The 27,946-nt window shown below is 38.0% G+C and overlaps 1 protein-coding gene across 16 annotated transcripts in view; it reads left to right on the top strand.

Moving 5' to 3' along the window:
- SPAG16 (sperm associated antigen 16) overlaps positions 1-27,946 on the top strand; it is a 1,190,570-nt gene that overhangs the window by 62,141 nt on the left and 1,100,483 nt on the right. For 10 of the 16 annotated variants that reach the window (XR_007920574.2, XM_051849131.2, XM_051849132.2 and 7 more), the window contains exons 7-9: positions 9-126; positions 3,579-3,648; positions 13,905-14,014. Coding sequence is in view for 13 of the 16 variants with exons in the window: in XM_051849131.2 (XP_051705091.2) it covers positions 9-126; positions 3,579-3,648; positions 13,905-14,014 (298 nt within the window). In the remaining 3 variants the exon portion in view is untranslated. The remainder of the gene's footprint in view (positions 1-8; positions 127-3,578; positions 3,649-13,904; positions 14,015-27,946) is intronic. The other 6 variants (XR_011387124.1, XR_011387125.1, XM_070070228.1 and 3 more) reach the window with 1 other exon arrangement.

The raw sequence follows: 27,946 nt of genomic DNA, 5'->3' as shown, positions 1-27,946 counted from the left end.
TTTCATAGGTTGAAGTTGCATTATGCCTCTTATGAACCAACGATACGAGTGTTACATGAGAAGCACCACATTTTACTGAAGGAGAAAATGCTGACCTCCTTGGAAAGAGACAGAGCAGTTGGACAGGTAAAGAGACAACCATGGATACTTCAACATGATTTTTAAATCATTTTTCTAACACAAACAAATATTAGTTTTGTTGCTGAGATAGCATTTTAAGATATTTTCATGTTCAAAACATTTGGAAAAATTTAGGAAAAGATTTTATTTATTTTAAAAGCTATAAATATGACTATTAAGTATTTTTTAAAAACATAAATGTATAGGACATTACTAAAGTGTAGTTAGAATAAAAAAATTGTGGTCAAACTTGTATTGAATTGCTAGGCTTTACAACTACAAACACTGGCCTTTGACAATTTCTTAAACACTTAATGCTCAGATTTCTCATATATGAAAAGTAGCCACAAAGGCCTACATTTGTGAAACATATGAGATAATGAATTAAAACACCCTGCAACCTTCCCCCAAATGAATGTTTTTACATATATTACTGGCTCAATTTTTTTACTTCTGTAATGGACGACACTGTTTTCCATTCTTGTGGTAGCAGAGGCCTAAACACTAGGGCAATAGTGAAGAAATTTGGCATAGAATTCAAGAAAGAGAAGGAAGGGGCCAGCTCTGTAGCACAGTGTAAAGCTACCACCTGCAATGCTGGCATCCCATATAGGCTGTGGTTCTGGTTCCAGCTGTTCCACTTCTAATCCAGCTCCTTGCTAATGCAGCTGGGAAAGCAGTGCAGGGTGGCCCAAGTTCTTCTGCTCCTGCACCCACACGGGAAACCTGGATGAAGCTCTTAGCTTCTGGCTTTGGCCTGGTCCAGCCCTGGTTGTGGTGGGCATTTTAAGGTGGGAGAGGGTGATGTGAACCAGGGGATGGAAGCTCTCTCTCTCTACCCCTCTCCCTCTGTCTCTCTGTAACTCTGATTTTCAAATAAATACATCTTAAAGAGAAAAAGTAGGTAAAATGTTTTTATGCCCCTCAAAATACATGATAGTATTTGATATATAGAGCTGTAACTATGCTTAACATTTATTGTTTCCTGAGTTTTTAATTTTTGGTTATCCTTTCAGAAGCTACAAAGTTTGTATGACAACAATACTCTTCCTTGAATAATTTTACTAAAACATACTTTAATCAAGTTTATTTTGTCTTTTGAGTGGCATTCTTAGCTACTAAAATGGAAGCTATCACTTTTCTTCTTACCTCTTGTTCTTGAATTTTATTTTTTGTCCTTGAATTGTATTTTAAGTGATATTTAATACAATTGGTTTAATAATAGTTTAAAATTTTGTGGCATTATGTATAAAACCTTAAGAATTTCATTTTTCTAATTTACTCTTTTTCATTTAACCTATTTCCTCAGCCTCCTAATAAGAGGCATGGTTGTGGTTGGGAGCCAGATTCAGGTCTGCTCCTATTTCTTATTCGCTGCAAGCCCATCTTATACTTGTGCTGCTAAGCTACTTTCTTTAGTCCACCAGGTCTCCTGATATTATTTATTACACTTCTTCAAAAGGGAAACCTTTATTGACCTGGCATTACAAAAGGGAATCCTTTAATAACCCTGACAATATGTACTTTGGAATCTGTAGCATGTCACTTAGGCTGATGTTACTAAGAAAAACCTTAGGCCACTTACAATCTTTGGATTGCTCAGTGAGGTTGCTCCTTACTTGTTTAGTGGAAAGAGAAATGGATTAGAGGTGGAGGATGTGAATCCCCATTGTGCTAGAAACTAGCCATGTATTAAACAAGGCTAAGTTGCTTGTGATTGAGATGTATCTCAAATGAAAATGTTTAAAAAGTTAAAATCATCTCCCTAGGAGTCAGGGTTGAATTTTATACATTACTGTTCAGATGTACAAAGAAAGGAGGCTAAAGAAATGTAAGGTAGTATTCTGGTCGGATCCTGAAACATGAAAAGGTTATTATAGAAAAAATAATGAAAATCAAAGAAAATATGGACTTGAACTTTAGTTTGTATTAATGTGTCAATATTGATCTATTACTGTAAAAAGTATTCCATCACAGTATGAAGTCAACAGAAGAAGCAGTGTGGGGTATTCAGGTGTAGGACACACATAAAGAAGTCTTAGAATTACACTAACAACTATTCTGTGAATATTAAGATACTCTAAATAAGAACTTTATTAAATTTTTAAAAAGATTTATTTTATTGACATGAAAGGCAGAATTAGAGAGGGAAAGAGATATGTCTTCCATCCATCACTCCTCAAATGGCTACATCTGGTAGGGCTGGGTAAGGTCGAAGCCAGTAGCCTGGACTCCACTGCTTTCCTAGACTCATTAGCAAGGAGCTGGATCAGAAGTGGAGCAGTTGGGACTGGAATCCATGTTCATATGGGATGCCATTGTAGCAAGCAATGACTTAAGCCACTGTGCCATAACACCAGCCCTTAATTTAAAAATTGTAATCCTGATCTCTAAGAATAGCTATGGATCCAATCTGTCATATTAGCACTGATTTATAGATTTCAATTTCTTATCTGTTGTATTCTGTTAATAAAGAAATATTGTCATTCAGTGGTAGTAGATGGTACTTTGTTTTGGTATGATAATATACAGTAAACTCTGAGTTAGCTTTTTAAAGTAGAACTTTAAATTTAATCCTGTTGTTCTGGAAATATGGGGAAATGGTGTGCCACAGATCTAACAAGTGTTCTGAATTAGAAGGCTTGTTTAATGAAACAGGTTATATCTGTGGTAGCAACTGATAAGAGTTTTGAGAAGAAAAAGACTTTTCATAATTTATTTTTTAAATACTGACTTCATATTCTGTAGATATAAATATAAACGTAATAAGCTGTTGGGAAATGATTTTTTTTTTTTTGACAGGCAGAGTGGACAGTGAGAGAGAGAGACAGAGAGAAAGGTCTTCCTTTGCTGTTGGTTCACCCTCCAATGGCCGCCGCTGCAGCCGGCGCACCGCGCTGATCCGATGGCAGGAGCCAGGATCCAGGTGCTTTTCCTGGTCTCCCATGGGGTGCAGGGCCCAAGCACCTGGGCCATCCTCCACTGTACTCCCTGGGCATAGCAGAGAGCTGGCCTGGAAGAGGAGCAACCGGGACAGAATCCGGTGCTCCGACCGGGACTACAACCCGGTGTGCCGGCGCCGCAAGGTGGAGGATTAGCCTATTGAGCCATGGCGCCGGCGGGAAATGATTTTAACAGAGAAAAAAAATCTCTCTCAAAGTAGAGGACTAAATAATTATCAAAGTGTATAATGAGTATTCTTTATTTAGGAAGCTATGTTGTGAAATAAATATTTCAGATACTTTTATAGGTACTGAAAAATTGCCTGTAGAATTGAATTTTAACTTGGAATTTTGTTATCCTTTTTGTTAACATTCATGTTTGATTTTTAAAATTTATCAGCATTAATCCAAGGGAAATTAATGTTTTGATATATTGCAAGAAACATTTAATAATTGCATTTTATCATTTTAAAACTGATTTAGAATATAACTCAATGTCTGAATTTTATTATTTAGGTTTCTGAACTTCAAGAAACATTGAAGAACATAGATATAGGACATAGTTATCATATTCCTGAAATTAAAGGTAAAAGTAAAGTTTCGTGGAACTATAACAATATTGATTTGGTGGTTTTTCAACTTTATAAATTACTAGCTTTCTAAAGATATTTAAAAACAAATTGGTGTGGTAACTAGTTCACAAATTAAAATGTTAATGAAAATTAATAGGAAATATTGATGTGATACTGTATTGATTAATTTTAGAGAAAAATGAGTCAACCATCTTGATAGGATTTCTATTTCTGGCTATGATGGAGTACCTGGTACCATACTAGGCTTCTCATCATAAATTATCCCAAAGCTAACCTATGTAAATGAAGCAACAATTTTTAGCCCTTGGAAAAGAGCACAAGTCAAAGAAGGCAGGTGACAGAAGGAAAATTTATGAGGTGACTTCCACCGTCACCATGGCTTTGTGTCCAAGGAAGTTTCCAAACAGAGAAATGGGTGCCATGAAGGACATGCTAATCAAGATGAGGTGAAAAGGCAGAGACTATAGAGTGAAAGCAGGTAGATTTCTGAGGAAAGATCAGCAGAGAACAGGGAGCTATAATGAAGAGCAGCCCAGTGTAGGATGGAGTTGACTGAATCCTTTTGCTGGTAGCTGTGCTGCCCAAGTGCTGATTGTGATTCCAAAAGACACAATCACAAAAGATTCAAATTCCAGATGTTGAAATCCTGAAAGACACAACTCACATACAAGGGTAAACAGTTATATAGAGGCGGTTTATAGAGGCCAAATTCTGAAGAAGGGAATGACAAGATGAAATCTTGTTAAAAAATCAATCATTGGCCAGTGTTGGAAATTCCTTCCTGCCAGTGAAATTTCAAGAACTCAAATGAATTAAAGGTGCCTGTGTCTTCAGAAGCCAAGGAAAATTGCTGCTTCAAAAATAATTGTGTGCATGAAGGGAAAACAAGACAGAGTGGTGTTTGCTGTCCCCATATTGCTTGCAGTGAATGTGTGGTCTGTGGATGAGTCTATGTGGTAATGGATTTGTGAGTAACCCAATCCACAAAGTATCATGGCCCAGTAGATGGGAAAACTTAATAGGGATTGCTTATGTCAATGTATGAAAATCATGGAAGAAACTCCAAAAGAGCAGCTCCACATAGAAAATGCATGTGAAAGTGTTCTCTTTTAGGAGAGCCATGCCATGAAAGAAAAAAAGTACCTGCTCTTGTTTTGCAGAAATAAGTCAGACACAGAGACACAAATACCACATTTTTCTATCACATGTGGGAATTACATACACACATGCATACATGGCAAAAAATGTGGATGCTCTGTGTGGGGAGCAACCCGGACTGGACTGAGTTACTGGAATTAAGACTTATTCTATGCATCTGCTCTCCCACAATATGGCGCTGGGAGAGGAGAAAACAGCTTCTACGCAGCTGCCTCTTGCCAACTTGAGTGCTGACCTCCAGGAGCTGATCTTGCTCCTGATTGGAGGAGAGCAGCGTACTCGGCGTGTGGGCAGCCGAGTTGGGATTGGCGGAAGAGGACTATAAAGGAGGAGAGAGACAGCATGCACCAGGAACATCTAAGGGGAACATCTGAAGGAACACCTGTGCAGCCCCCGAGAGAGCCGGCCGGCGGTGTGCCGCTCCCCCGCGGAAGTGGGGAATGTGGCAGGGGGACCCGCCCTTCCACGGAGGTGGAGGGACGGTAGCCAACCCGGGAAGAACCAGCAGCAAACCCGGGAAGGGCCGAGTAGACGAAAGAACAGCGCAGGGTCCTGTGTCGTTCCTCCACGAAGAAGGGGAGCGACAGCTCTGAATTACAGTTATACCCATTACATAATGATATACCCTTCTTTCCTCATTTCATGATCTGTATATTGCATTCCATGATATGTGATATTAATATATCCACCCCTGATTTCTTTGTGTGTGCATTTCCTTGTTTTTATTTAATTTGCAAGCTTTCCAAATCTTTGTTTTTGGATTTTTAAAAAATATACAGCAACAGGTTTGCTGTGTGATTCATTCTGAAAATCATTTTATCTTTTTTTAAAGACTTTATTTATTTGAGAGAATTAGAAGGGCAGAGAGATTTAGAGATTTAGATATATATATAGAGAGAGAGAGAATCTTCCATCTGCTGCTTCACTCCCCAGATATATGTGATGGCCAGGGATAGCCAGGCCAAAACCAGGAGCCTGTAGCTTCATCCAAGTCTCCCATGTGAGTGACAGGGGAGTAAATACTTGGGCCATCTTACCCTGCTTTTCTCAGACCATTAGCAGGGAGCTGTATGGGAAGTGGAGCAGCCAAAACACGAACTGATACCCATATACAATGCTGGCATTGCAGGCAATGGCTTCACCTGCAGTGCTGCAATTCTGGCTCCCTCATTTTATCTTAAGAGAAAAAAAAATAGAGAGGAGTAGGCATTGTAGAGCAGTGACTTGATGCCTCTTGGTATACCCACATCCCATGTTGGAGTAACTGGTGTTGAGTCTCCCTACACTTTCTAATACAGCTTCCTACTAATACACTCCCGGGGAGCAGCAGTTAAAATCTTAAGCCCTTACATACCTGCCACCCGTGTAGGTGAGACCTGGTGGAGTTCCTTGGTCCTGGCTTTGGCCTGACTCAACCTCAGCCATTGCAAGCATTTGAGGAGTGAAATAACAGGTGGAAGATCTCTGTTTCTCTCTCCCCACTCCCTCCCTCACTCCCATGTCCCTCTGCTTTTCCAGTGAAAATAAATTTGTCGGAACTTTCAAAAGTTTTCATCTTGTCAATACCTTACCCAGAATTTGACTGTTTACCCCTTCTATATAACCATTTTCCCTCATATGTGAATGTTGGCTTTCAGGATTTCAACATTTGTAATTGTGTTTTTATGGAATCACAATCAGCACTTGGGTAGCCCAGCCACCAACTAAGAATTTATAGTCAACTCCATTACAAACTGAACTACCTAAATTTACAGATAGTAAATTTCATCAGAAAGGTGGAAAAAGCAACACGCAAATTAAAGTTCTAGAACTGAAAAATATAACAAAAAATATAGTAACTTTATTGAAGTATCTAATAATTTTATTGGATATGCTTCATAACAAAGTGAAAACTGCAGAAATGTTTGTGAATTTGAAAAGAGATAAAATGAAAAAAGTCATCTTGGCCTGGACATTGTGGTGCTGTGTGTTAAGCTGCTGCCTGCAACACTGGCATACCATCTGGGCACTGGGTTCGAGTCTTGGCTCCTCCACCTCAGATCCAGCTCCCTGATATTGTGTCTAGGAAGGCAGCAGAAATGGCTCAAGTACTTGGGCCCCTGCCACCCATATGGGAGACACAGAATTCAGGCTTCTGGCTTTGGCATGGCCCAGCCAAGGCTGTTGTGGCCATTAGGGGCACCAACTAACTGATGGGAGATCGCTCTCTGTCTCTCCCTCTCTCTCTTTGCCTTTCAAAGCAATAAGTAAATGTTAAAAAATTTAAAAAGTCATCTCTTCCAAAGAGACAAAAAGACTAATGGAAAATATATTTACCCAATTGACATATATAATTGAAGTCTGATACAGAAGATGGAGCATAAAAATATTTAAATAAATAATGGCCTAAAATTTCTCAAACTTGATGTAAAATACCAATTTTGTAGATCCTAGAAAGCAGCTAAACATAGCACAAAGAAGGACACCCCAGAAAACGGTGTCTTGTTTATAGATAACTTATGCAATTATCTCCTGGTATTTGGTCTATGTTATAAAAGAATGCATTACATAGGCTGACTCTCTTGAGGGCTGACTTCATTTTCTTTTATGCTCATGGCAAAATTGTGCAGAAGATAAGAATTTCCCGTATACTACTTGTCCCCACACATGTATAACCTCCATCACCATCAATATCCCCAGAGCAATATATTTGTTACAATTGATGAGACTACTTTATCATCCATGTCCATCACTTACATTAATGTTCACCAGACATTGTACATTCCATGGGCTTTGACAAATTTCCATTGACGTGTAACTAACATTATAGTATCACACAGAGTAATTTCACTGCTCTGTGCTCTGTTCATCTTCCCGTCTCATTATTTTCCTAATGTTAATGTTAATGTATCAGTTATATTCAGGGTTGCCTGAAGAGACTATGTGCAAAGATGTTTATGTAGTCCTATTTATAGTAACACAACAGTGTATACAATCTTAACTTTTAATGTCAAGTGAATCTTTAAATAAGATATATTTGGTATGCAATAATATGAAGTGTCTAAAATTCATGTATAAGATAAGTTTTTATGTTATAATAAGGAATAAAATATTTGTATAAATAATGTCTATTAAATTATCCAAAGAAAAATACTGACTGAAGGATGTACCCCAAGTTATTAATGTAATTTTCTCTATGTGGCTACATATTTTTCTTATTAAATTTTTTGCAAAGAATGATAACATCAAAAACTATTTTTGTATTTTTATATCATTGAAGTATCCAATATGATATAAAGATGGTTTATAAATTATAATAGTCTTAGGAACTGTAACTTTTTAAAAAATAGATTTATTTATTTATTTGAAAGTCAGAGTTACACAGAGAGAGAAGGAGAGAGAAAGAGAGGCAGAGAGAGAGAGAGAGGTCTTCCATCCGCTGGTTCACTCCCCAATTGGTCGTAATGGCCGGAGCTGCGCGGATCTAAAGCCAGGAGCCAGGAGTTTCTTCCGGGTCTCCCACGTGGGTGTAGGGGCCCCAAGGACTAGGGCCATCTTGTATTGCTTTCCCAGGCCATAGCAGAGAGCTGGATTGGAAGTGGAGTAGCCAGTTCTTGAACTGGTGCCCATTTGGGATGCTGGCACTTCAGGCCAGGGTGTTAACCCAATGTGCCACAGCGCCAGCCCCAGGAACTGTCACTTTTCAATATGACCAAAGATTGTGAAGAAGACCATATGTAAGAAGGTTTGAAGTTTGAGGGGCTTTGTGGCTTTGATTTATATTTATTTATTTTTAAAAGATTTATTTATTTACTTGAGAGGCAGAGTTCAAGACAGAGAGAGAGAAACAGAGAGAGAGGTCTTCCATCTGCTGATTTATTCCCTAATTGGCCACAATGGCCAGAGGTGGGCCAATCTGAAGCCAGAAGCCATGAACTTCGTCTGGGTCTTGCACACAGGTTTAGGGGCCCAAGAACTTGGGCCATCTTCTACTGCTTTCCCAGACCATAGGCAGGGAAATGGATTGAAAGTGGAGCAGCTGGGACTTGAACCAGTTCCCATATGGGATTCTGGCACTGCGGGTGGATGCTTAACCTATTATGCCCCAGAGCTGGCCCCTTGGTTTATCTTTATAACAGTTAACCTCTAAAGATCCATTCTACTCTAATAATTTACAATTTGTGCATTTATATTGGACAGATCCATTAAAGTAGACTAATGGTTTATAGTTAACTTATGCTGTTATCTCCTGGTATTTGGTCTATGTTATAAAAGAATGCATTATATAAACTTACAAAAGCAATCTTGTACAACAAAAACAAAGCCGGAGGCATCACAATACCAAATTTCAGGACATACTACAGGGCAGTTGTAATCAAAAGAGCATGGTACTGGTACAGAAACAGATGGATAGACCAATGGAACAGAATTGAAACTCCAGAAATCAATCCAAACATCTACAGCCAACTCATATTTGATCAAGGATCCAAAACCAATCCCTGGAGCAAGGACAGTCTATTCAATAAATGGTGCTGGGAAAAATGGATTTCCACGTGCAGAATCATGAAGTAAGACCCCTACGTTTCACCTTACACAAAAACAAGAAACTCCACAACATCAAAACAAACAACCCACTTAAGAGATGGGCCAAGGACCTCAATAGACATTTTTCAAAAGAGGAAATCCAAATGGCCAACAGATACATGAAAAAATGTTGAAGATCACTAGCAATTAGGGAAATGCAAATCAAAACCACAATGAGGTTCCACCTCACCCCAGTTAGAATGGCTCACATTCAGAAATCTACCCACAATAGATGCTGGAGAGGATGTGGGGAAAAAGGGACACTAACCCACTGTTGGTGGGAATGCAAACTGGTAAAGCCACTATGGAAGTCAGTCTGGAGATTCCTCAGAAACCTGAAGATAACCCTACCGTTCGACCCAGCCATCCCACTCCTTGGAATTTACCCAAAGGAATTTAAATTGGCAAACAAAAAAGAGGTCTGCACCCTAATGTTTATTGCAGCTCAATTCACAATAGCTAAGACCTGGAACCAACCTAAATGCCCATCAACGATAGACTGGATAAAGAAATTATGGGATATGTACTCTTTAGAATACTATACCGCAGTAAGAAACAACGAAATCCAGTCATTTGCAACAAAATGGAGGAATCTGGAACACATCATGCTGAGTGAAATAAGCCAGTCCCAAAGGGACAAATACCATATGTTCTCCCTGATCGGTGATGACTGACTGAACACCAAGAGGGAAACCTGTTGGAGTGAGGTGGACACTATGGGAAACGGTGGCTTGATCAGCATAGCCCTGACTGTTAATGAACAACTAAATACATTATCCCTCTTAGTAGTTTTTTTATCTGTTCTACTTAATATGACTGGTTTAGATCTGTAATTGATGCACAGTTATTCTTAAGTGTTGAAAATTAACTGAAATGTGATCCCTGTTGAACATGGTGGTGGGAATGGGAGAGGGAAGAGATGTATAATTTGGGACATGCTCAGGCTGACTTGCCCCAAGTGGTGGAGTTGGAAGCATACCAGGGGATTCCAATTCAATCCCATCGAGGTGGCATGTACCAATGCCATCTCACTGTTCCAGGTGATCAGTTTCAGTTCACAGTTGGTCATGGTGAAGGGACTGGGAGTCAAAGGGAGCACATAGACAAGTCTAGTACCTGCTAACGCTAACTGATGGAGTAAATAAAGGGGAGAGTGATCCAACATGGGAAGTGAGATACTCAGCAGACTCATAGAATGGCAGATGTCCTAAATAGCACTCTGGCCTCAGAATCAGCCCTAAAGGCATTTGGAGCTGGCTGAAAAGCTCATGAGAGTATTTCAGGCATGGAAAGCCAAGACACTCTGGCAAAAGATCTCTGCGAGTGAGATGCCAGTGGAAAGAACAGGTCATCAAAGAAGGAGGTACCTTTCTCTGAAGGGAGGAGAGAACCTCCACTTTGACTATGACCTTGTCTAAACAAGATAAGAGTCGGAGAACTCAGAGGGCTTCCATAGCCTTGGAAACTCATGACTGGAGCATAGGGAGATTACTGATGCCATAGACAGGAGTGTCAATTGGTAAAGTCAACAACAGGAGTCACTGTGCACTTACTCCTCATGTAGGATCTCTATCCTTAATGTGCTGTACATTGAGATTTAATGCTAAAACGAGTACTCAAACAATATATTTCACTTTGTGTTTCTATGGGGGTGCAAACTGTTGAAATCCTTACTTAATGCATACTAAACTGATCCTCTGTAAACAAACAAAAAAAAAAATTATCAATTCCCAACTTGACTCTCACTGGGATTAAACATGACAATAGGTCTGCTCTGATTTCATCATCATTTAAAAAAATCATCTATTATTTTTCACTTTATGTTTCTGTGTGGGAGCAAACTGTTGAAATCCTTACTTAATGTATACTAAGCTGATCTTCTGTATATTAAGATAATCGAAAATGAATCTTGATGTGAATGGAAGGGGAGAGGGAGTGGGAAAGGGGAGGGTTGTGGGTGGGAGGGACGTTATGGGGGGGAAGCCATTGTAATCCATAAGTCGTACTTTGGAAATTTATATGCATTAAATAAAAGTTTTAAAAAAATAAAAAAAGAAATGCTTTATGAAATTTGATAATTATATGTTCTTAACCATGAATGTGACACAATTTCAATGTCTGAGCCTCTTATTTGTTCTATAAATCTTTGAGTAAGTGAATGTAACATTAATTTGATGGCAAATAGAAATCATGTGTATTCTTGTTAAATCGAGAAATAATTGAGTGGCCTTATTTCTTTTCTAGCAGTATGTGCTATTATTCCAAATGTTAAAAATATTCCTACAACCTTATTAAAGCATTAATTTTTATAATTATATTTTGATGGAGCAGCAATGTATATTCATAAATTTAGCCCTTTTGAGTTTACTACTTTCACCTGTGATCCTTACAATATTTGCTTGTTTCTTTTTAACTTTATTTCTCTGATGAAATGGTGCCCAGTAATGCCTTGAATTCTAGAAGATACCTGCTCATATTCCTGGAATTATCTGTAGGAGTCCTGAGGTTTTCTCCGTATTGCTCTCTCCTTTATTTTCTGTGGATATTACTTCATGAATTCCCTGCTCATATATAAGAGGGAAGAAAAAGGTTATTAAACCATTGTGTTCAGTAATATGTGTAAATTATTTATAACAGTGGCTATTACATATTAAAAGATCAGTGATCTATGAAGGTTAATTATTACTATTTTCAATTAGCACCATTAATGGATTGACATTCTTGGTTTTTGAACAGTAAAGTACAATAAAATATAATAAAAAATGAAAATGTTCCCTCGATCTCAATAAGCTATAATTGCTGCCATTCCCCCACACTTAAGCCTCTTAAATACTGTGGGTCTATAATTTTTAACACCACTGAGGGAAAACAAGCAGTCTAAATACCAGGATCTCTCAAACACTTTCATATATGGCTGGGGCTATGGAATATTATGTTGTTGAGCCATTTTTGGAATTATTTTGAGGATTTTTTTCCTTTTTGTAGAAATGATGCTGAGTAGGAAAAATTAGGTCACAGGAGGAACTAAATACCAGTCACATACTTCCTTACCTTTATCATTTCATGATTCTCTGAGAACCGTGACATTGAAATCATCCTTTTTTTTCATCTTCTCTGTTATAAACTTGTTATAAATTGTATCACTAAGTTGTTTCCTGTATTTATATGTTACTAATTATAACCTTATTAATTATTTTAAATCAGCTTGTAGTTTAAAAATAACAGATGGAAATTATGCAGAACTAAATAAGTATATATATATGTATATGTGTGTATAACTAAATAAGTAGATAGATAGATAGATAAATAGAGATGTGGAAGAGAAAAAGAACTTTCCTGTCACTGTTTTCCCTCTCAGATGAGTCCAGAAAGAATGTGCTTCATGGCCAGGAGAGTTGTACTGGGATGCTACCCTGCATTTTTCCTTTCTGTTTTCAACATTGAGAAGGATAGATAACCTCTGCCTGCGACGCTGGCACTCCGGGTTCTGGTCCCGGTTGGGGTGCTGGTTCTGTCCCGGTTGCTCCTCTTCCAGTCGAGCTCTCTGCTGTGGGCCAGGAAGGCAGTGGAGGATGGCCCAAGTGTTTGGGCCTTCCACCACATGGGAGACCAGGAGGAAGCACCTGACTCCTGGCTTTGGATCAGCGTGGTGCGCCGGCCGCAGTGGCCATTTGGGGGGTGAACCAATGGAAGGAAGACCTTTCTCTCTATCTCTCTCTCCCAGTCTAACCCTGCCTGTCAAAAAAAAAAAAAAAGAAAAAGAAAAAAAAGAAAGAAATTATCAACTCCCAACTTGACTCTCACTGGGATTAAACATGACAATAGGTCTGATCTGATTTCATCATCATTTAAAAAAAAAATCATCTATTATTTCTCACTTTATGTTTCTGTGTGGGAGCAAACTGTTGAAATCCTTACTTAATGTATACTAAGCTGATCTTCTGTATATTAAGATAATCGAAAATGAATCTTGATGTGAATGGAAGGGGAGAGGGAGTGGGAAAGGGGAGGGTAGTGGGTGGGAGGGACGGTATGTGGGGGAAGCCATTGTAATCCATAAATCGTACTTTGGAAATTTATATTCATTAAATAAAAGTTAAAAAAAAAAGAAGGATAGATAATAGTATTAGATAATAGTATTTGAGTCATACAATTTGCTCTTTGAAAAAGTATCTTATTATTCAGTTTCACTTGAGAAATTTTGTCTTTTCTTACCTTACTCCTTTAGTCCTCTTAACTTTGTTTAAAAAATACTTAAACAACTTCATAAGTGATTTGGATATAACATGATTTGAGATTGGCCCCTCTAATCTCTACGCCATTTCATTAACTTGCTTGACTTAATGACACACTGCATTTTTGGGAACTGAATTTTGACATTCCACTTAAAGCATTTTCATGATTTGAATATTATCATTTACTTCTTTTGAAAATACATATATTAATACCTTACTTCATGTATTTTGGTTATAATGTCTCTTAGAGAGGAGCAATACAAATATTAAGTATAACTTGTATTATCTTCTAGTTGGTCACAATTGTGAAAAAGAAAATGCACCAGAGGGTCCCACTCAGAGAGGTCTTCGTGAAGCCAGGGAGCAAAGCAAAAGTAAAACAAAGAAGAAAGACAATAATAAGGTATGATATGCTGTTTATTGTATTTTCATTAATTCATACTTAATTGTCTGATATTTGGCTATTTTTAAAATTTATTTGAAAAGTTTAGATACAGGAAAAAAAAAGGGAGAATAGAGATCTTCCATCTTCTGGTTCACTTTCCAGTGGCCTGCAATAGCTGGGGATAGGTCAGGCTTGAAGTCAGGATCTTTGAACCCAATCTGGGTCTCCTGTGTGAGTGGCAGGGAGCCAAATATTTGTGCCATCACCCGCTGCCTCCTCGGGCGCACATTAGCAGAAAGCTGGGGTGGAACGCGTAATCCATGCACACTGATCTGGAGTGAGGTGGTTCTGTCTCTCAGACCTCAGCTATGTGCACTCGTTCTGTGTCATTATTCTACTGGAACAGAATGTAGACGCTGTATAATACAAGCTCGTTAGTTTACAGAGGGGAAACGGAGGTCCGGTGTTACTAGTAGCTAGTTGATTCAGGGACACATGCTTAGCTGCAGGGACAGCTCAGTAAGTCGCTGTGCCACCTATCCAAGCAACCTGGCCTGTTTGTGCACTTGCTGGTTTTTGTGCTGAAAATTGCCTGTCCAAAAGAAGTCACCCTGTATCACCTGTGTTCTCAGATTGTTTAACCTCAGACTTGACTCAGTTTTCTTTAAAATTAGAATAGAAGGGCAGGCACTGTGGCGCAGTGGGTTAAGCTGCCACCAGGGATGTTGCCATTCCACATTGGAGTGCCACTTTGAGTCCTGGCTGCTCTGCTTCTGAGCTAGCTTTCATGTAGTGTATCTGGGAAGGCAGCAGAAGGTGGCCCAAGTAATTGGGCTCCTGCCACCAATGTGAGAGACAAGGGTGGGGTTTTTGGTTCCTGGTTCCTGGCTTTGGCCTACCTAGACCTGGTTGTTGTAGCCATTTGTGGAATGAACCAGCAGGTAGAATATCCATCTTTCCCCTCTTTCTGGTACTCTGCCTTTCAAATAAACACAGAATTAAATATAATTATGTTCAAGTTAAGATTCTGTGTATATATTCGGTACTTTTGTTCTGCAATCAGACTGGTAGTTAAAATCTTCCATAATGATTCTAAAAAGAAAAATAGTATTAAAACCATACAAAGAGGCCGGCGCTGCAGCTCACTAGGCTAGTCCTCTGCCTGCAGTGCTGGCACCCCGGGTTCTAGTTCTGGTTGAGGCGCTGGATTCTGTCCCAGCTGCTCCTCTTCCAGTCCAGCTCTCTGCTGTGGCCCAGGAAGGCAGTGGAGGATGGCCCAGGTCCTTGGGCCCTGCACCCGCATGGGAGACCAGAAGAAGCACCTGGCTCCTGGCTTCGGATCGGGGCAGTGTGCTGGCCGTAGCAGCCATTTGGGGGTGAACCAATGGAAGGAAGACCTTTCTCTCTGTCTCTCTCACTGTCTAACTCTGCCTATTAAAAAAAAAATACAAAGAGATAAAAAATGAAGAATGAAATTAAATAAAATTTGTAAATGGTTTAGTTTCTCATTATGAAAATTGTATAACTGTCTATCTGAAGTAATTATTTTATAAAATTAATAATTCACATAAAGTTCTATAATGTCTGACATTTTTAAAAGATTTGTTTATTTTTGTTGAGAGGCAGAGTTACAGAGAGAGAGGGAAAGACAGAGAGATCTTTCATCTGCTGGTTCACTCTCCAAATGACCATTACAGCTAGGGCAGTCCCACACTAAAGACAAGAACCTGGAGCTTCTTCTAGGAGGCCTAAGTACTTGAGCCATCCTCTGCTGATTTCCAAGGCTCACTAGCAGGGAGCTGGATTGCAAGTGGAGCAACTGGTCTTGAACTGGTACACATATGGGATGTTGGCATTTCAGCAAGCCCCCTGACATTTATTTTAAAAGGAAAATATTTAGAATTATATTTTCAGCAGTGATAATTCTAGAAGAAGAATATAGTTTTTTTTTCCACATTCAAATTGCTTCATTTACTTAGATAATGCAAATAACTATGTTTTTTTCCTTTAAGGTATAAGCTAGAATTTTGTATAAAACATTTGAATAAAATAAAGATTAAGCATTAATGTTTTGCTAACCTTTTAAAATATTTTCAGATTAGTGTTTTGTATTTCTTCTCATTTTACAATCTTTCGGTGAGGATTAAGTACCCTGTTAATTTATGGGTTATGGTATTCGAGATAGATGCAGATTGAGGTTAAGGGTTTTGGGGTTATGGTAGTGATTTTCATCACCAGTGTTTTCATTTGCTAATATTATAGGCATTCTCTTTCAGGCAGTAAGTAATTCATAAAATCATTCATTAAATGCTTTTGTCTGGTAACATGTTAGTAATACAAGGTCAACTTCTGATGTGACAAAAAGATTCTAAGATATAGGGATGAGTACATTACAAATTAATGAATAGTATATTAGTTTTCAGTATGGATTTATAATATTTAATATCTACAATATGATTTTAAGAAAAACATAGGCTTAAGGGAAATATAGAATAAAGTGAATCCTTTTTATCCTGAGTACTCATTTTTATGAATATTTTCCTGTGCTTATTATTATTATAATAAAAGGCTGAGTTCTGTTTTTATTTTTGTATTATTCACATTAGATTATGCCTGGTGACTCCAGTTTAGAAATGAAGAGGCTTTTAGGGCTTCACTGATTTGAGTTATATTAGATACATATAGTCATAATGGATATTGTTTACATTTGTGTGGTCCTAATTCTATTTTCTGTTCTTTCTCTGTAAATAAATAATAAAATTTAATCCCATAAAATAGCATGTAATTGAATTGTTTTAAGTGGATATGATTTTTTGCAGACTATTGTCAGTAGAGCCATAGGGAGGGAAAGAAAATCCCTGAAGTGCCTGGGCCCAGAGACATCTGCCTACAGCCTTCCTTTTCTCCTCACTTGTCTATGCTCAGCTTCCTCTGTTACTTATTTCTCACATCCTCCTCTCATGTGTCACTTTTTCTCATTTGCTGAAGTATCTCCTTGAGTAATTTTCAGAAAGGAAACATGGAGATAAATTATCTCAGTGTTTTACCTATCTGTTATGCTTCTGTTGTTTCCTTATACTGAATTAATATTTAACCAGATGTAAAGTTTTAGGTTTAAATATATTTTTTCACCAGAATTTTGGAGGCATTGTTTTATTCTCTTAAAATATACTGATACATGTTTCTTACTTCGTAAGGAAGTATAAAAATATATGCAAAGGGAACACCAATACTTTGAATAAGTAGACATACTTATAAAAGCAACTTTATTTACATGAGTTAGTGACTCTTAAATCTGCTTAGTGGAGGCATTGCAACCCTTACTCTTTGGTGAAAATTCAGCCACTTTTATAAGAATTCATTGGAATTGTACTCAAAATTTATTCTCTATTCACTTTAGGTTGCAAAACACAATCCCAAGTCAGTTTATTTGGAAGTCAGGGAAACAGACACAGTGAGACAGAAACACAGAGATCTCCCATCTACTGATTCACTCCCCAAATGCCTACAGTAGCCAAGCTGAAGCCAGAAGCTGGAACTCAATCTGGGTCTCGCATTTGTGTAGCAGGGAGCCAACTTGAACTGTCATCTGCTGCCTGCCTGCCAGGGAGCAGATCAGCTGGAAGGTGGAATGTAGACTGGAGCCAGACTGAACCTAAGTACTTTGAATGGGAATGATGTTCTGATCAGTATCTTAATCACTATGCCAAATGCTCGCCCTTTTCCTTTTTTTTTAAGTTAGTCAATTTCAGCAGAATGTAGTGAGTTGATGCTATTATTTTTACTTACGTTCTTTATATAATATACAGAACATTTCTTAATCCTAGAATGCTACTTTATCCCAAGGAATTTCTTTTCTATTATTTATTTGAACTCATTGCTTATTTTTACTCTTTCTGGAATTCCTAATAGATAAATTTCATTTATTAAATCGCTCTTTCATAAATCTTAACTTTTCTTCCATGCTTCCTTCCCTTTGTTTCCTTTGCATCTGATTTATCTTCTCACTTTTGTCTTCTAACTGCTTGGAATTGGCTTTATCCAATTTATCACTATTAAAGTACTGAAATTGTTTTTGTTTTGAAAGTTCTATTTTTCATTTCCAGTGTTTATTTCTTATTCTCCAGTGATATCTTTTTTTTTTTTTTTGTGGAAGCCTATTATGTGTTCATTGATCTATTTACATGAATCTCCTTAAAGACAATAATTGGGATTTTATGCTTTGTAAATTTTCTTCTCTGTTTTCTCCAGAATATTTTTGTATTTATCCTAATCTTTCATTTTGTGTTATCTCTTTCTTCATATGACTAGTGATCCTTAGTAGAGAATTCATGCTCATGTATAGGGTCTGGATTAGGTTATCAAATTGTTTGAGGTCCATAAAGATAGGTCTGTGACATAATCAAAGCCCTTAACTGGCATTAGTGTCTTCTGCATTGATGGGTTTGTAAGGATTGATGGTATGCTATTTATTAGTGAGAGGGAAACCTAGCTGTGAGAGACACTGGAGCCATGTAAACTGTGGGTTGCTGGGAAGAATGTGGCACCAAACTTGGCTACTATAAATAGCGCAATTATGGAACGCTGAAAAACTAAAAACAAAAACCCTGAGATCCCCCCCCCCACACACACACATAGAGCAAGAGAGTGAGAGAGCGAGAGAGTGAGAGAGAAACTACCATCTGATGATTCATTCCACAGATGCCTGCAAAGACTGGGGCCAGGCCAGGTCAAAGCCAGAAGCTGGGAATGCATTCTAGGTCTCCTGTGTGGATGGTAAGAATTCAGTTACTTGAGGCATCACTGATGCCTCCTGGGGTCTGCTATAGCCAGAAATCAAACCCAGGTATTCTGCTCATCTAAATGCCCACTCTTTTTTTTAAAAAAAAAAACTATTTATTTATTTGAAAGACAGAGTTACAGAGAGGCAGAGGTAGAGGCAGAGAGAGGTTGTCCATCCATTGGTTCACTCCCCAAATGGCTGCAGTGGCTGGAAATGGGCTGATCAAAAGCAAAGGGGCAGGAGCTTCTTCTGGGTCTCCCACATGGGTGCATGGGCCCAAGCACTTTGGTCATCTTCTATTGCTTTTCCAGGCCATAGCAGAGAGCTGGATTGGAAGTGGAGTAACCGGGGCTTGAACCAGCGCCCATGTAGGAGGCTGTCACTGCAGGCAGTGGCTATACTTGCTATGCCACAGTGCCAGCCCCTAAATGCCTAATCTTGATACTGACATTTTACCAGAATTCTAATCATCCTCTTCAGTTTCTTTTGTTTGTGTAAAAGCAATGTTGCTCTGTTGCTTTCCCATCTCTGACCTCTAAGGATATTTTGTCCTGTTAATTTTCTCCCTAGCTCTCTGTTCTTCAGACTTTCCTGTCAGCTATTTAGATCTTGCTGAATGTTTCTATAGTTAAGCCCTTTTTGGCTTTTACATTATAGTTCTTCTACCTGGCCTCTGATGCATCAGGATACTACAATCCTCATTGCTTTTAGGGGGCCTAGTTCTCTTATATCATCCACCATTGTTCTGGAGGAGAATCACAGCTGAGTTTCCTAGTGATGTTGCCGCCCCTCTTACCAGTGTGATCCTAACAAGCATATCCTCTAGCAATCCTGTGGGCATTGTTATCTCCGTGGTTTTTCAGCCTTGCATCCGGTTTCTTGTCTTTCATGCCCATTTCTATGAAAGTTTTGATACCCATTTCAGAATTTGTTGTGGTAACTTTGGCATTCCTACTTGATTTGTTTTGGTGATCAGTTCTTCTATCAGATTTCTAAGAGTTACTCTTAGCATTATGTTAACATCACCACTCTTGCTAGGCTTTTAAATCCTGCATTTCAGGAGACTTTCCCATATTGATAAGCTTTTCCTTGTCCAATTTTGTTTCCCATATCCAATGTTTTAACAACCTCCAGATGCAAATCTACATGTATGAGTGGATTTCATGACGTTTGGAGAAAATGGAATTAAAATATGTTTATTTTGGAGCAAAAATCTTTGCAATCCATGTATAGTTTTTTCATGATATGCATTTTGTAAATACCCTTTATACTCTGTTGGTACTCATCAATGAATGTTGTCAAGCTGCTGTAGTTCTTTGGAAATTCTTTTCCATTTGTTGATATGATCATAACTTCCTTGGGTAGATTTTATTGTGTCATAATTGGATTTTGGTCTGTTGGACAGAAAACAGGGATGGGGAATATGTTTGCAGTTAGGGGACTCTGAAATGCCCTTGATCAGCACGGGTTTGCTGCTTCTTAACAGGAAGAGCAAACCATTTTTTCAGGTCCAGAAAGCTCAGAGAAATTTGAAAATTTAAGATTTTCAAAGTTTACTATCTCAGAATCTTCATAGCATCTATATCTGCCATGTATATATATTTATGAATATATATATATCACAATGCTTTACTGGTAATTCACTTATTACTAAAATAAAACATTGTCAAGAAAAGTATTTCAAAAATTTTATAGACTAAATAAATTAAATTGTATATGATTGTTTTATAACTTGAAAACCTATTTTATAAAATAGAATTTTTCCAAAATGACTTTCCTCCTAATATATTTTTTCAAATTTAATTATTTGTCAATGACTTTCCAACTAATATAGTATCAAACTGTAGCTTTGCTTCAATATTTGTAGTCATCTACAAGGATTTCCATTTTGAAATATTACTATCACCTCAAAATTAACATAAGCATTTTTGTATTTCACAAATAAGTTGATTCTGTTTAATAGTTTTTTATTTATATAAGGTGAACAAATTTCATGTATTTCATATATACAGAAATAGAAGCATAGTGATGCTTCCCACCCTAACCTCCCTCCTGCCTATGCTCAAACTCTTTTCCTCCTTCCTTTATTATTCTTTCTTTAAAATGTTTACAATGATGTACTTTCAGGTCTTTTTATAATCATAAGCTTAACACTCCCAAAGTAACAAATTCAATAGATTGTAAAAAATAAAAATCACTGTTTCTCATTAGTAGAGACAGGGCTGTACACAATAATCAAATGTCAAAATATCAATTTTGCTCATATACACTGCATTTTTGTGCTCTTATATTAATTACCACAAATTAGGGAAAACATATGGTATTTGGCTTCTGAGACTGGCTTATTTCACTAAGCATAATGATTTCCTGTTACGTCCATTTTGTTGTGAAAGACAGGATTTCATTCTTTTTAAATCTGAGTAGATTCTATAGTGTGTATATACCACATTTTCTTTATCCAGTCATCAGCTGATGGACATCTGGGTTGATTCCATATCTGGGTTGATTCCATATCTTAGCTATTGTGAATTGAACTGCAATAGATTGGGGACGCTGATAACTCTTTCATATGGCGATTTTATTTTTGGGGGGGTAAATTAATAGGATTGTGATGGCTGGGTCATATGGAGATCAATTTTCAGATTTATGAGGAATCCCCTTACTGTCTTCCACAATGGCTATACTACTTTACATCCCCACCAATAGTGGAGTAGAGGATGTTTTTCCACATCTTTGCAAGCATTTATTGTTTGTTGATTTTTGGATGATAGCCATTTTAACTGGGGTGAGATGGAACCACACTGTGGTTTTTATTGCATTTCCCTGATGGCTAATGATCCTGACATCTTTTCACGTGTCTGTTGACTATTTGAATTACGTCTTTTGAAAATTGACTGTTCAAGTCCTTTGCCCATTTCTTTCTTTCTTTTTTTTTTTTTTTTAATAGGCAGAGTGGACAGTGAGAGAGAGAGAGAGAGAGAAAGAGAGAAAGGTCTTCCTTTGCTGTTGGTTTACCCTCCAGTGGCTGCCGCAGCGGCATGCTGCAGCCGGCATACCACATTGATCCAAAGACAGGAGCCAGGTGCTTCTCCTGGTCTCCCATGGGGTGCAGGGCCCAAGGACTCGGGCCATCCTCCACTGCACTCCCTGGCCACAGCAGAGAGCTGGCCTGGAAGAGGGGCAACCGGGACAGAATCCGGAGCCCCAACCGGGACTAGAACCCGGTGTGCTGGCGCCGCTAGGTGGAGGATTAGCCTATTGAGCCGCAGCGCTGGCCCTTTTGCCCATTTCTTAATTGGATTATTGGTTTTGCGGTTGTTGAGTTTCTTGAGCTTTTTATAGATTCTGGATATTAATCCTTCATCAGTTGCATAGTCTGCAAATATTTTTTATCATTCTCTCTGTTGCCTCTTCATTTTGTTGAGTGTTTCCTTTGCAGTGTAGAAGTTTCTTAGCTTGATGTAATCCCATTTGTCTATTTTTGCTTTGATTGCTTGTGCTTTTGGGGACTTTTGCAAGAACTGTTTGTCTATGCCAATGTCTTACAGAATTCTCCGAATGTTTTCCTTGAGTAATTTGATGGTATTAGGTCATAGATTTAGGTCCTTGATCCATTTTAGTTGATTTATGTATAAGGTGTAAAGGTAATGGGTCTTGTTTCATACTTCTGCATGTGGAGAGCTGATTTTCCCAGCACTGTTTGTTGAGGAGACTCCCTTTCTCCACAGATTGATTTTAGCTCATTTGTCAAAGATTAGTTGGTTATAGATGTGTGGATTAATTTTTGGGTCTTCTTTTCTTTTCCATTGGTCTACAAGTCTACTTTTGTGCCTCTATCACCCTGTTTTGATTATAACTGCCATGTAGTATGTCTTGAGATCAGGTATTGTGATGCTTCCAAATTTGCATTTGTTGTTTAAGATTGTTTTAGCTCTTCAGGGTCACTTGTGTTTCCATATGAATTTAGCATTTTTCTAAGTCTAAGAAGAATGTTAGTGGTATTTTGGTTGGGATTGCATTGAATCTGTAAACTTCTTTGGGTAGTATGGATATTTTGATGATATTAATGCTTGTAATCCATGATCATGGGAAAATTCTTCCATTATTTGTGTGCCTTTCTTTCTTTAGTGTTTTGTAATTTTCTTTTTTATTATTTAGTAAATATAAATTTCCAAAGTACAGTTTATGGATTACATTGGCTCCCCCCCCCATAACTTCCCTCCCACTTGCACACCTCCCATCCCTCCCACTCCTTCTCTCATTCCATTCACATCAAGATTCATTTTCAATTATCTATATATACAGAAGATCGATTCAGTATATATTAAGTAAAGATTTCATCAGTTTGCACCCACATAGAAACACAAAGTGTAAAAATACTGTTTCAGTACTGGTTATAGCATTACTTCACATTGAACAACACACCAAGGACAGATCCCACATGAGAAGTAAGTACACAGTGACTCCTGTTGTTGACTTAACAAATTGACACTCTTGTTTATGGTGTCAGTAATCTCCCTAGGCTCTAGTCATGAGTTGCCAAGGCTATGGAAGCCTTTTGGGTTTGCCGACTTTGATCTTATGCGGACAGGGTCATAGTCAAAGTGGAAGTTCTCTCCTTCCTTCAGAGAAAGGTACCTCCTTCTTTGATGGCCCCGTTCTTTCCACTGGGATCTCAACTCGCAGAGATTTTCATTTAGGTCTTTTTTTTTTTTCCCAGAGTGTCTTGGCTTTCCATGCCTAAAATACTCTCATAGGCTCCTCAGCCAGATCTGAATGCCTTAAGGGCTGATTCTGAGTCCAGAGTGCTATTTAGGACATCTGCCATTCTATGAGTCTGCTGTGTATCCCACTTCTCATGTTGGATTGTTCTCTCCCTTTTTGATTTTGTTAGTTAGTATTAGCAGACACTAGTCTTGTTTGCATGATCCCTTTGACTCTTAGACCTATCAGTGTGATCAATTGTGAACTGAAGTTGATCACTTGGACTAGTGAGATGGCATTGGTACATGCCATCTTGATGGGATTGTATTGGAATCCCCTGGCAAATTTCTAACTCCACCATTTGGGGCAAGTCCGATTGAGCATGTCCCAAATTGTACATCTCCTCCCTCTCTTGTTCCCACTCTTATATTTAACAGAGATCACTTTTCAGTTAAAATTTAAACACCTAAGAATAGTGTTTTGTAATTTTCATTTTAGTTATTTTTCACATTCTTGGTCATTTTATTCCAAGGTGTTTACATTTTTTTGTAGCTATTATGAATGCTACCTACCTTTAAAGTTCTTTTTCAGCCATGACATTGTCTGTGTTTACAAACACTATTGATTTTTGTGTGTTGATTTCATAGCTTGCAACTTTACCAAACTCCCTTATGAGTTACAGTGGCCTCTTAGTTGAGTCTTTGGTTTCCATTTATATATATATAGGATCATGTTATCTCTAAACATGGATAATTTGAGTTCCTTTTTCCCAATTTGTGTCCTGTTGATTTCTTTTTATTTCCTATTGGTTTTGGCTAAAACTTCTGGAAGTTTATTGACTAGTAATAGTAAGGGTGGGCATCCTTGTCTGGTTCTGAATCTTTGAGAAAAGCTTCAAACTTTTCCCTATTCAATGTGATGTTTCCTGTGGGTTTGTCATATATTACCTAAATTATGTTGAGGAATGTACTTTCTATAACCATTTTGCTTAAGGCTCTTTTCGTGAAAGGATGTTTTATCTCATCGAATGCTTTATCTTTATCTATTGAGAAAATTATATGGTTTTTGTTTTTCAGTTTGTTAATGTTATGAATCATATTTGTTGATTTGTACATGTTGAATCATTCCTGCATTCTAGGGATAAATCCTACTGGGTCCTGGCGAATGATCTTTCTGATGTTGTAGGATTTGATTAGCTAGTATTTTGTTGAGGATTTTTGGATTTAGGTCATTAGGGATATTGGTCTATTATTATCTTTCTTTCTTGTGCCTCTTTTCTACTTTTGAAATTAAGGCAATACTGGCCTAATAGAAGGAGTTTGGGAGGATTCCCTCCCTTTCAATTGTTTTGAATAGTTTGAGAATTGGAATTAGTTATTTGAAAGTCTGGTAGAATTCAGCAGTGATGACATCTGGTCCTGGGCTTTACTTTGTAGGAAGGGTTTTATTACTGATTCAATTTCTATCTTAGTTGTTGGCCTTTTAGGTTTTCTATGTCTTCATGACTCAATTTCGGTAGATTCCATGTGTCTAAAATCTATCCATTTCTTCTGGATTTTCCAGTTTATGGGCATGTAGCTATTTGTAATTGTGCATGATGATTGCTTTTATTTCCATGGTATCCATTGTAACATCTAATTTTTCATCTCTGCTTCTATTAACTTGAGTCTTCTTCCCATTTTTTAGTTTTGGTTAATTGGGTCAGTTGCACATCAATTTTCTTTATTTTTTTAACTTTTATTTAATGAATATAAATTTCCAAAGTACAGCTTATGGATTACAATGGCTTCCCCCCCATAACGTCCCTCTCACCCGAAACCCTCCCCTTTCCCACTCCCTCTCCCCTTCCATTCACATCAAGATTCATTTTTGATTCTCTTTTTATACAGAAGATCAGTTTAGCATACATTAAGTAAAGATTTCAACAGTTTGCTCCCACACAGAAACATAAAATGAAAAATACTGTTTGAGTACTAGTTATAGCATTAAATCTCAATGTACAGCACATTAAGGACAAAGATTCTACATGAGGAGTAAGTGCACAGTGACTCCTGTTGTTGACTTAACAAATTGACACTCTTGTTTATGGCATCAGTAATCACCCTAGGCTCTTGTCATGAGCTGCCAAGGCTATGGAAGCCTTTTGAGTGCACCGAATCTTATCTTATTTAGACAAGGTCATAGTCAAAGTGGAAGTTCTCTCCTCCCTTCAGAGAAAGGTACCTCCTTCTTTGATGACCCGTTCTTTCCACTGGGATCTCACTCGCGGAGATCTTTCATTTAGGTTTTTTTTTTTCCCCCAGAGTGTCTTGGCTTTCCATGCCTGAAATACTCTCATGGGCATTTCAGCCAGATCTGCATGCCTTAAGGGCTGATTCTGAGGCCAGAGTGCTGTTAGGACATCTGCCATTCTATGGGTCTGCTGTGTATCTCACTTCCCATGTTGGATCATTCTCTCCCTTTTTGATTCTATCAGCTAGTATTTGCAGACACTATTCTTGTTTATGTGATCCCTTTGGTTCTTAGTCCTATCATTATGATCAATTGTGAGAGAAATTGATCACTGGGACTAGTGAGATGGCATTGGTACATGCCACCTTGATGGGATTGAATTGGAATCCCCTGGTATGTTTCTAACTCTACCATTTGAGGTAAGTCAGCTTGAGCATGTTCCAAATTGTACATCTCTTCCCTCTCTTATTCCCACTCTTATATTTAACAGCGATCACTTTTCAGTTAAGTTTTAGCACTTAAGAATAATTGTGTATTGATTACAGTATTCAACCAAAAGTATTAAGTAGAACAAACAAAAAAAATACTAAGAGGGATAACATATTAAGCTGCTCATCAACAGTCAGGGTGAGGGCTGATCAAGTCACCATTTCTCATAGTGTTCATTTCACTCTAACAGGTTTCCTTTTTGGTGCTCAGTTAGTTGTCACCTATCAAGGAGAACAAGTGGTATTTGTCCCTTTGGAACTGGCTGATTTCACTCAGCATAATGTTTTCCAAATTCCTAACAGGGATCACTTTTCAGTTAAAATTTAAACACCTAAGAATAATTGTGTGTTAATTACAGAGTTCAACCAATGGTACTAGAACAAAAAAAAATACTAAAATGGATAAAGAATTACATTGTACATCAACCGTCAGGACAAGAGCTGATCAAGTCACTGTTTCTCATAGTGTCCATTTCACTTCAACAAGTTTCCCCTTTGGTGCTCAGTTAGTTGTCGCCGATCAGGGAGAACATATGATATTTTTTCCTTTGGGACTGGCTTAATTGACTCAGCATGATGTTTTCCAAATTCCTCCATCTTGTTGCAAATGACCGGGTTTCGTTGTTTTTGACTGCTGTATAGTATTCTATAGAGTGCATGTCCCATAATTTCTATATCCAGTCTACTGTTGATGGTCATTTAGGTTGGTTCCTGATCTTAGCTATTGTGAATTGAGCTGCAAAAAACATTAATGTGCAGACAGCTTGTTTGTTTGCCAATTTAATTTCCTTTGGGTAAATTCCAAGTAGTGGGATGGCTGGGTTGAATGGTAGGGTTATCTTCAGGTTTCAGAGGAATCTCCAGACTGACTTCCATAGTGGCTTTACCAGTTTGCATTCCCACCAACAGTGGGTTAGTGTCCCTTTTTCCCCACATCCTCTCCAGCATCTATTGTGGGTAGATTTCTGAATGTGAGCCATTCTAACTGGGGTGAGGTGGAACCTCATTGTGGTTTTGATTTGCATTTCCCTAATTGCTAGTGATCTTCAACATTTTTTCATGTGCCTATTGGCCATTTGGATTTCCTCTTTTGAAAAATGTCTATTGAGGTCCTTGGCCCATCTCTTAAGTGGGTTGTTTGTTTTGATGTTGTGGAGTTTCTTGTTTTTGTGTAAGGTGAAACGTAGGGGTCTTGCTTCATGATTCTGCACGTGGAAATCCATTTTTCCCAGCACCATTTATTGAATAGACTGTCCTTACTCCAGGGATTGGTTTTGGATCCTTGATCAAATATGAGTTGGCTGTAGATGTTTGGATTGATTTCTGGAGTTTCAATTCTGTTCCATTGGTCTATCCATCTGTTTCTGTACCAGTACCATGCTGTTTTGATTACAACTGCCCTGTAGTATGTCCTGAAGTCTGGTATTGTGATGCCTCCGGCTTTGTTTTTGTTGTACAAGATTGCTTAACTATTCGAGGTCTCCTGTGTCACCATATAAATTTCAGCACCATTTTTTCCAGATCTGAGAAGAAGGTCTTCGGTATCTTGATTGGTATTGCATTGAATCTATAAATTGCTTTTGGGAGAATGGACATTTTGATGATGTTGATTCTTCCAATCCATGAGCATGGAAGATTTTTCCATTTCTTGGTATCCTCTTCTATTTCTTTCTTTAAGGTTTTGTAATTTTCATCGTAGAGATCTTGAACGTCCTTGGTTAAGTTTATTCCAAGGTATTTGAT

Source organism: Oryctolagus cuniculus, chromosome 3 (assembly GCF_964237555.1).
Source record: "Oryctolagus cuniculus chromosome 3, mOryCun1.1, whole genome shotgun sequence".
Classification (NCBI taxonomy): Eukaryota; Metazoa; Chordata; class Mammalia; order Lagomorpha; family Leporidae; genus Oryctolagus; species Oryctolagus cuniculus.
Note: the sequence above shows the minus strand (reverse complement) of the source record. Positions and strands in the feature narration are given on the sequence as shown.